General features: G+C 37.2%; 1 protein-coding gene across 1 annotated transcript in view; it reads left to right on the top strand.

Annotated features, from left to right (window-relative positions):
- Positions 1-1,837: 1,837 nt before the first annotated feature.
- The window catches only part of LOC126354051 (glyoxal reductase-like), a 36,304-nt gene continuing 27,202 nt past the window's right edge, over positions 1,838-10,939 (top strand). Inside the window, exons 1-2 of the mRNA XM_050003403.1 lie at positions 1,838-2,097; positions 2,176-2,256. Of these exons, the coding sequence (XP_049859360.1) occupies positions 2,037-2,097; positions 2,176-2,256 (142 nt within the window). The 5' untranslated portion in view covers positions 1,838-2,036. The remainder of the gene's footprint in view (positions 2,098-2,175; positions 2,257-10,939) is intronic.

Raw genomic sequence — 10,939 nt, 5'->3', positions numbered from 1 at the left:
AAATTTCTTGTCTTGGTTCCTTGAACTTGCTTGTGTAGCCAGATATGATATCGTCAGATTAGTTGTAGCTCACATGATTCTCAAGCTTCATTTAATCAAAGCTTAGGGTAGCTATGCCCTCAAACGGCGTAAACATTGATGATTTAGCCTAATTAAACTTAGTACTTCCTTTAAAATCCTTGGTCGACACTTAAACTGGTTTGTCGATTTTGGAATGTTGGATGACATCGTGGAGTATAGTTGTTTTCCTCTTTAGGTGAGCTTGTGCTTTTGAGGATAAAGCTCTGCAATGTCCTCTGGACATTATAGACTTATATCAGATGTGCACTCAAACGAAACCAGAAATAGGAACTTACTCAACATTCCTTGGACTCTTTTAAGTAAGGTCCAAAATAATACCGAGTTAGGTGGCGCGGTGGTTAGCACACTGGACTCGCATTCGGGAGGACGACAGTTCAAACTCAGGTCCAGCCATCCTGAGGTCTTCTGTGATTTTCCTAAATTACTTCAAGCAAATGCTGGGATGGTTCCTTTGGAAGGTCACAGTTGACGTCCTTCCTCGTGCTTCCCTAATCCAATGGGACTGATGACCTCGCTGTTTGCTCCATTCCCCAGAACCAACCAGGCAGTCAACCAAAATAATTTTCTATGTGTTGGCAAAGTATTTTTCAACAATTTATCACTTGAAAAAGGGGCATTACATGAAAATGAATTTAAAATAGTAGTAGATACATAGTTGAAAGAGACAGCTTTTTATAACATGAATGAATTTATATATACTGAAACAAGATGATCTTTAATTATAAATGTGATTTAACAAAGAATGTTGTACCTTACAGCATGCAACATAATTCGTGATTTGTGTAATCTGTGTAACAGAAATCATATGATGAGTACAATATAATATGTGTATGTAATAAGATTTTATATATGTACCATTTGTATAATTGTGTGTGGTCTGACAATAATTCATAGAACACAAAACTTTTTTTTTACAGCCAAGTAAAACAGTTCAATTGAATAACCTCATTACTTACTCTTCTATGAAGAAGCTGCGAATTTTTGCTCCAGTAAAATTTTTGCTCTCTTCACAATAGCCAATTCTTCTTCAAAGTCCTTATTTACTTGCTGATTGCTTATAACGACCGAATCAGAAGGAATTTCTGTTTCAACTGACATGTCCAGTTTTGTTTTCTTGGAAAAGAAGACTTAGAATGTTTTGAGAGCCCTCTTCCGTACTGCTAGGTGTGTGTGAAATCTTATGGGACTCAACTTCTAAGGTCATCAGTCTACTGCTAGGTATTTTTTGGGATGGAGTTACATTTGTCTTCAGCAACTTCCTTGTAGGTAAATCCAACAATTCATTTTGCATGTCCCGTTTGCAATCTTGCGGACGAAAATGTTCGAAATGTATCCTTGTGTTCTTAATATTGATCTTGTCCTCTCGTTTACAACAAGACAACCATTCAAGTTGCAATTCAAAATCTTTTGTTAACCAGTGGTAATGAATGCCCTCGGTTCTAGGCTCAAAATTAATGCACTTAGCAAACGCAGAGTACGATGCGTTTTTGCTTATTTTACTCTGAAAGTAATGGGAACAATTGGGAAGACTACAAAAAAAAAAAAATGTTGCTTCTTACTGAGATACGCAAAGGGTCACGATTTTTACACAAGCAGGCGAGAACACAGCGCTACGAACAACAGCGCGAAATACATTTTTTTGTGTGCCTCAGCAATATTCACTGGCTGTGAATTCAAAACAAGTGTGTGAATCCGGCTCCAGATTTCTGTATTGCGATAGTTCAAAGATTCTACTCACATATTGTCACAATAATCTCTACGTCACGAGTTCATTGCTTTGTTATGATTCAAGAGTAGCTGTGCATCAGCTGTTATTGGCGTGGTCGAATTTGAAAATCTAAATAAATATACCTATGTGATGTGGCGCGTTTCTGAATGGCAGAAGTAGAACTGAGTACAATTTCAAGAAGAATTGAGCCGTAAATAACGAAAAATTTTAAGTACACCTCCGTGTCATGGATGTCCAAGATTATGTATACAAGTTAAATACAGGACGAGAGTTTCCCATGGTTGGATGTAAGAATAAAACTTGACTGACTGTAAGGAGTGGCGTTGATTTATAATACCTGCTATCAGTTCTTTGTTCTATTTCAGTTGGCACATATAAAATAAAGGGAAAAAATCTGATATACAGCGTAATTGATGCTGTACTCAAAGCTGGATACAAATCTATCGGTAAGATGTTAAAAACTTTTGAATAATACACTGATTGTATTATACGATTAAGTTGCTAACAGGAAGTACTTAAACATCGAGACCAAAAAAGTGGTGTCCCAACACTATTCTTAGCATAACAGGGTTTTATTTATTTTGTTAAATGGATCAAAACGTAAGTCACAGAAACTCAGTTCAGAAATTGGGGAAAAGAGGGTAGGTTTGCCAATGTTGCAACTTAATTTACATTGGCTAAGTTTGTGGTTTACATGAGATGTTTAGGGACAACTCTATCAACTGTCTCAGTTGAGAAAATATTATTAATGCGTTTTGTCCTGGAGGATACTGGTGACTGCAGGTGAGTTTATCATATGATTTTCACCAGTCAACAGCAATCCGTCTGAAGTGTGTGTGCCTACCTGCAGACTGAGTTTCAGAAATGACTTTCACACCTGTGTGACAGAAATATGTGACAAATGCAAGAGATGCTGCAGCTGATTGAAGAAAATGTCTAGGCTGCATCAAACATTTTTCTAGAATAAATAAATTGCCTTTTCCTAACGTGGTTGTATAAACAGCCTGATATCAGTAAAGCTAATGACCTAATTATTGAAATTTAGGTATATGCATTATAAATGGGATGTAGCCTACTTGAGAGACTAAGGCACTCCCTCAGAAAAATGGAGAACCATATGTCAGAATCTTCTTATTGGTATCTGTAATGCTTAGAACTATCAAAGCAAGGTATAACAGTCGAGGGCATGAGTCTATCACATTTCATAGAAGGTGGTCATTGCACAATAATTCACTGTAGCTGGAATAAAAAGTTTAAATTGATTGTGTCTTCTTACTTCCAAATTAGCTAAAAGTTCTCCATTTCATTTACTTGTTCTAAATTAGTTGAGTTTGTTTTGTTCGGTAGATCATATTCATAGTAAATACAATTTGTCAGTTGCACAAAAATTGTTCACATTTATTAAAAATATACAGGGTGTCTTAAGAGTGTGATAAGTAAAAGATATGAATCTTTATTGTCTGCCTTTGAGTATAATGTGAATTAATAAGGCCAAGAATATTATGTATTATAGTACTGCAGCCACATGTGAACATTTACTTTTGAGGACCTTGATGTTCTTCATAATTTCCAGTAGGATGAGAGAAAAATTTTAATGCCATTAAGTTTTCTCTGCATTGCTTCTTCAGCGTGTTTTACATCTTGCTTTATTTGCATCAGCATTCTCAACTGTCGTTAAAAAGTATTTATTAAAAATGATCTGTTTCACTTGGACCATGTCTTGTTACGCTGGTATTTTTTTTAATAGAAATTATATTCTCTCCTGTGTCTTCTTTCCCTTTCTCTGTTTTAACAATTCCATATTGATTTAAATTTATTGTTTTAGCTATTTATTTCAGACATGTGTACTAGTGTGTTTACTTCATAATTTTTCTTACTGTGATGTAGTATTATATAAAATCAAACTACCTGATCATTTCTCATTTGAGCTGTTTTGTAGGTGCCATTTTTTCATTCTGAAAGGCTCTAATACTTTTAAGGATTTCAATCAGGTCTCCTTGTAGCTGCATTATGGAACCAAAATTATATCTTCCTGAGCTCAGCATCTCACTCATCATGAGGGGATGCTGACTCAGCATTTTCAGGAATGCTGAAGGAAGACTTGTGGCAGCCCCTTAATGTGTGGTGTTGTGTGTGCAGTGAGTGTCAATAGGCAATGAAAAGCATGTAATAGTTTCCAGTCGTATCAAACTAAATTGTTCCAAGTACATAAAAATATAACAAAATTGTATGGTATGTATGAACTCAATAAGGTAGTGCATTTGTTAAGACACTGGCCTTGTATTTTGGAAAGGGGAGGCTCATTCTCTATTATGTGCCCATCCTGTTGCATTTCATTCTAAATCACTTCGTGAATATGTAGTAATAGTTACTTTAACAAGCCCAAGGCTGTCCATTTGTCTTAAACATATGTTTATACCTTTATGTGTCTGTGTATATTGCTTATGGCTTTTCTCAGATTAAACTGAAAAATGCTACTCATTATCAAATGATCCTTTGGCAAGTAAATTACTGTGCTTTGTTAAATCACCACAGATGAATAAAATTTGTTTTATTTCATGTCCAGTTTCAGGCATTGCTGTTTATCTAGTAACACAAGATGTAAGCTGTACAAAAACAGGAACACACGATCCCTGTACACTGTAGGAAACAGAATGATGAGCAGCTCAAAATAAAAAATACACTTTAATCCATATACGTACAAGGTTTATGTAAAAGTAATGAGTCCTAAAGAGTTTGGATGCTACTGTATGTCCCAGTGTACTCTCTCCAGATAGCTTCAATGGAGGGATTCGCCGCCTTCAAAATTCACCTGGTATCATTTTGCCCATGAGCTTCCATATGGTCGGTATCATAATTTTAGTGTACCCCAGTATGTAGGCTCAGGTGAATCTCAGAACACAACATTCTACTGAACAGTGTTACACCATCAAATTCTGTGTGAATCTTAGCAGATTATTGATGGAGACATTGACATGATGCAAAAAGTGTTTGTAAGTGAAAACTTATGAAAAGCTGCTGTTTTCAGATGCCATATGTGCTTTGAAGATGATAGAGTGTAGAAAATGAACACTGAGCAGAAAGCTCAACCATGAGGACATTGCGTGATTGTGTGAGTGATGGATGTGAGGGAAAGACTGTAACTTCATAGACATGCAGAGAAGACTGAAGAGTAGGGTCAACTGAGTGAGACCAGGCTTTGCTTTGGTTAGCACACTGGACTCGCATTCGGGAGGACGACGGTTCAATCCCGTCTCCGGCCATCCTGATTTAGGTTTTCCGTGATTTCCCTAAATCGTTTCAGGCAAATGCCGGGATGGTTCCTTTGAAAGGGCACGGCCGATTTCCTTGCCCATCCTTCCCTCACCCGAGCTTGCTCTCCGTCTCTAATGACCTCGTTGTTGACGGGACGTTAAACACTAATATCCTCCTCCTCCTCTCAGGCTTTGCTTGCAGTTGGATGTTGCATCATGACCAACTGCACTGCTTTGTGGTCAATGACTATCTACTTGAAACAGCATCACAATGCGTGCCCAACCCCCTCCAGTCAAGAGGGACCCTGGTGGAGTTTTATCTGTTCGCTTGAGTGAATATAACCCTCAAAGAATAACATAATGAGGCTTTAGCTCAGGTCAAACTGACTTTGATATGCTGCTTGAAGTACATTACAGAAAATGACTTCCAAGATCTCAAGAAACCTGACTTCCATTGTGCTTTCCAAGTGTGAGAAATATGTTGGTAGAAGTGTGCTGATAACTAAGAGTCCAATTTTGAAGAGTTTTAATTGTTTGTAGTGATATTTTCAATACATTTCATCCAGAATGTGGATTCCTTACATTTATACAAACCCTATATATAAACACATTATATAAGAATCTCTTGTTTATTCTAGTAATTGTTAAATTTACTTTTTATGTTGTTGTCTGATGTGTATAGTGAATGTCTACTTTTGTTTGTATAACATAGGTCTCACATCTATTGAAGAAAAGTAACGCCTGGAACCAGTAATGTAATTTTTAAAAAAAGTAGCCTTATGCAGCTTTGTGATGTAAATTACTTAAAGATTTATTGCCTGCACTGATGAAACATATTCATTAGCAACAAAAGACCTCCAAGAATCCATATAATGAAATAAACGAAGAACCAGTTGAGGTAGTGTGTTTGTTAAGACACTGGTCTCAAGTTCAGAAGGATAGGTGTTTAAGTTTGGTCTGTCCAGACAGATATCAAACATGAAGGAAAACACTGCTCTTCCGGTTTTGTACTGTTGAAATCACATTGCCTTTGATAAAAGAAGGGCATCAACAAGAAATATTAGGCTGATATATAAGCTTGTAGCATCTATACAAAGATTCCAAGACTTACCAAGCGGGAAAGTGCCGGCAGACAGGCTCAATGAACAAAACACACACAGAGTTATATATAAAAACGAAGATTCCAAGACTTACCAAGCGGGAAAGCGCCGGTAGATAGGCACAATAAATAAAACACACAAACGCACACACAGAATTTCTAGCTTTCGCAACCGACGGTTGCTTTTTTTTTTTTTTTTTTTGCTTACTGGTATCCTGGTTGCTATGATTTTATTTGTCAGTTGTCATTTTTTACTTTTAGTTCACAGTTGCTATCTGAGTTTGCATATTGTCATTTGGAGATAGTGAGTGGAGTTGTGGATGCTAGAAAATGGAGTGCCAAATGAGGAAATCAGAACATTGCTGGCATATCCTTCTGATTGAGTTCCACAGAGAGGTGACATCAGTGGACACAGCCAGAAACACTTATACCATGCGTGGGGATAAAGCCATTGGACAGTGCACAGCAAGAAAATGGTTTTGTTGTAAGGAGGATTGGTTCAGCGTTAGTGAATCTTCATGCTCAGAAAGACATTCAGGATTTGATAAGGATTGTTTAAATGCATTAATCCACAGTGATTCATCTCAGTGTACTTGAGAACTGGTAAATGTGAACAACTGTGATCATTTCACCATTGTGCAGCATTTGCTTGCAATGGGGAAAGTATAAAAAATCAGGTGTGTGGGTACCTCATGCTCTAATGTAAAATCACAAGAATCTGTGGGGGTCCCCTATGTGCATCTCTGTTTACTCGTCATCAATTGGCTCATGAACAATGCTGACCATTCCTGTCCTGTGTCATTTCTGGTAGTGATAAATGATGTCTTTATGCTAAGAAAGGAATGTTTGAACCCAAACAAAACCAACAACTGCCCTATACAAAGAACTGTGCGCATCCACAAAGGATAATGTTCTGCATATGCAGAGATCAGTGACGATGTGGTGTACTACGAATCGCTTTCCCAAGTAGTAACCATCACTGCTGACATTTATTGCCAACAATTAAGACACCTTGCAGAGAGAATCCAAGAACCACAACCAGGAAAATTGTATGTCGTGATGCTACTCCATGATAACGCTAACCCGCATTCTGCTAGATTGACAAAAAACACTACTGGAGTTAAATTGGGAGGTCATTCCACACCCACCTTATTGACCTGATCTTGGATCCTCAGATTTTCACCTTTTCTGCTCTCTATCGAACAACCTTCAAGGAACGTCCTTTCCTGATAAAAATGCACTCTGAACATGAGTTCTTCTCCTCAAAACCATATGATTTCTTCAGTCGCGGAATCAAAAAGCTACCCCAGTTTTGCCAGACTATTGTAAATAGTAAAGGAGAATGTATTATTGATGACTAAAGTGTGTGATGTGTATCTGTCATGTTTATTAAGCTTGTGGATAATCACTACAAATCATACAATGTAGGCTTTCACAGCCGGTGTTGTCTTCAGCTGAAACTTCTGGGCTGAGTAGCCGAACGACTTCAGAAGATGTCTCCCGCAGATGGTGACGAAACGTTTGGTGGAAATTTTATACATCGACCACAGCCTCTCAGCCCAGAAGTTTCAACTGAAGAAACTCTATGAACTTATGCACCAATCCAGTAATAAACACTGTAGAAAAACCACAGTACTTAGATGTTAAATTGAAAGAGCAGTACAGCAGAGCTGCTACTCCGAGTAGGTCCAGTTACTCTTATCATGACAATAACCGACCATTCAGATCTGAGTTTTCTGCAGTTTTCCTAAATCAATTCAGACAAATATTCTAAATCAAACCAACATCTGATGTGACCACTGCCTATGTGTTTTATTTTCTTAACGAACAGAATAATGACAGCCATAATGAGGACACTCTTATATACAGTGCAAGTGTGTTACTTGCACATAAGTGTATACAGTTGAGTTAATCCTTATAAAGCTAGCTGTACAATATGAATTTATAAATTACTGGCAGTGGAAGGCATTTTTTACTCTTGAATAAATGACATGGATGCCGTGGCATCAAAAGAAAATAGCTATAACTAAATATCTGATCTGCATCTACTAAACATAATTGTTTTGAAATCAGAGGAAAGCTTTCCATAACAGTTAATACCAGAGCTGTTATTTAACTGCCATTCTCAGGCAGCAAAATAATTTCTGACATAGTGCACAGTTACTGGAACCAAAAGCAAGTCTTATTTGAATCTTTTTAATTATTTTCTACCATGCAGCAGTTAATGCTGTCGTAAATCAGGAGAAGATTAGCTGAACTTCATTCTTTCCAAGAGGTAATTTAACCTTTTCTTTTTTATGGACTACAAACCACCATCCAACATACTTTCCTGAACACAATTAAACAAGAATTTTCTTTACAGCCTCCTCTACATCTTAAAATGATTAAGTGACTGAAAAACTTGATTGGCTGTTCACTCAAACTCTACCATTTTGTAGTTCAAGGAGGTAAAAAGGACACACTATGAAGTAGGAAATTGTGTTCATATTTAATTGAAAACCTTGTTAATTCCCTTTATAATACAAGAACAGAATTGGCCTTCCGTATCTGAACTTTTTGCACTGGCAAACCACTCTAAACCCTAGCTAATTGCAGTGCAGATAGCATAATAAATAAATCCTTTGTTGAGTGATTTTTCATCACATTTGGAAAGAAAAAAAAGAGGAGAAAGAAAAGGGAATCCCACTTCTCATGTTGGCTGAGTCTGAACTATATCCCACTTAAACAGAAATAATCATTGTACTTTAAATCCAGTGCCAACCTGTCCTAAGCAAGACAACCAGCTTATTTCTAGTTGTAATTTGTCTCTCTGTGGATCATTGGGAACCTATCATGAATTTCCCACACTCTAAAAGCAATCTTGTTCCTCTATAATATTCATTGGCAGGGGTTTAATGTTATCAGCCTTTGCTTTTGTTTGTAAATGGGCAGTTAAATTGACATTCCAAGCACTGCTTGCATCACTGCCAAAGTTTGTATGCCCTAGCTGTTAGCTACTGGCTCACATATGGCTCTGCCCAACAACCATAAGTGTATACTAGAGCAATTATGCTGCAGCTACTGCTATTGCTTTTCTTCTGCCTACATAATTAATATTTTTTCAAGTACACAAATTCAAAGATATAACTTCAGCTCCTGAGATCAGCAGATTCTCATTGTAGGAATATCTGCAAAACTACTGCCACTACATGGTAGGCCTTCATTCATCTTCATGAGGGTAAAAATAGTAAAAGATCATGACACTGCCAGTTTCAACTTCTTAATATATAATTTTAACTGTAACATTATGAATTTTGCTACAGAACCAGGAGAACTGTTAATCAAATCTATTGCGTGCAGAGAAGGAACAATGTTGAAAGCAATGGACGGAAATTGATGGACACCGTAGGCAATGATATAATTGAGTATCTGCTGCATCAGATTCACATAATTTTACCATTACTTTCTCATTTGTTTTGTGTTAGGAATAGAAAGTTATCTCATCTATACTCTGCAAGCCGCTTAACAGTGTGTGGTGGACGGTGATTTGTATACCACTGTCATTTCTCCCATTTTCTGTTCCAGTGTGAATGGGTCATGGGAAGAATGATTGCTGGTAAGCCTCTTTGTGTGCTCAATCTCTCTAATTTTTATCTTTAAGGTCTTGTTGCAAGATACAGATAGTTGGAAGCAATGTACTGGTTGACTAGTCTAGGAATTGCTCTCAGAACTTTACTGTAAACCACACTGTGATGTAGAACACCTCTCTAGCAGCACCTGCTACTGAAGTTGGCTGAGCACCTCCATGACACTTTCATACTTACTAAATGAGCCTGTAATGAAACACACTGCTCTTCTCTATTTCCTCTTCTCAATTCTATCTGGTACGGATCCCATTGGTCAAATGAAGGTTTTGTAAACCTCCTTTGTGACTAGACTAATACTCCTGAAGATTCTTTCAATAAATCTCAATCTGACATCTGCCTTGCCTGCAATTAGTTTTATGTAGTCATTCCAGTATAAATTGCTTTGTACACATACTTCTAGATATTTTATGGGTATGACTGTCTCCAGTGATCTGCATGTTTGTAATGGTACAGTAATGGGTATTTCTGCTTATTTAGGTACGATATGTTACATTTGCTTATTTTGAGGATAAGTTGCCATTTCCTGCACCAAGCATTGATCCTCTGCAGATATTTCTGCATTTTGATATAGTTTTCTAGCAATGTGACTTCTCTGTATACAACAGCATCCTGTGTGAAAAGCCTTTTCAAACTTCTGATGTTATCCAATGGGTCATTTACATATATTTTGAAAAGTAACAGTCAAATAACACTCTCTGAAGTTACAAGGGTGGTTTGAAAAGTTCTTGGAATGGAACAGAAAAAAAGTACTTACATCACTGAAACGTTTTTAATTTTTCAATGTAGTTTCCTTGTAGATTAATGCACTTAGTCCAACGATGTTCCAGTGCATTGATCTCATCTCAAAAATGAGTTTCCTCCAGGCCTGCAAAATAGTTGTCAACTCTGTCTATCAGCTCTTTGTTTGAAGTGAATCTTCATCCACCAAGAAAATTTTTCAGTTTTGGGAAGAGATGGAAGTCTGATGAAGCCATATCAGGCGAATAAGCTGGGTGTGGCAACAATTCATACTGTAGTTCGTATAATTTTGCCATGGTGACGGCACATGTGGGGGCGCACATTGTCTTGATGGAAGATAACTTACTTTCTTGCTAAACCTGCCCTTTTTTCAAGTATCTTTTGATGCAGTTTCTCCAGGAGGTTAGCATAA

This window comes from Schistocerca gregaria, chromosome 3 (genome assembly GCF_023897955.1).
Source record: "Schistocerca gregaria isolate iqSchGreg1 chromosome 3, iqSchGreg1.2, whole genome shotgun sequence".
Taxonomy (NCBI): Eukaryota; Metazoa; Arthropoda; class Insecta; order Orthoptera; family Acrididae; genus Schistocerca; species Schistocerca gregaria.
This window is presented reverse-complemented; position numbering and strand designations above follow the sequence as displayed.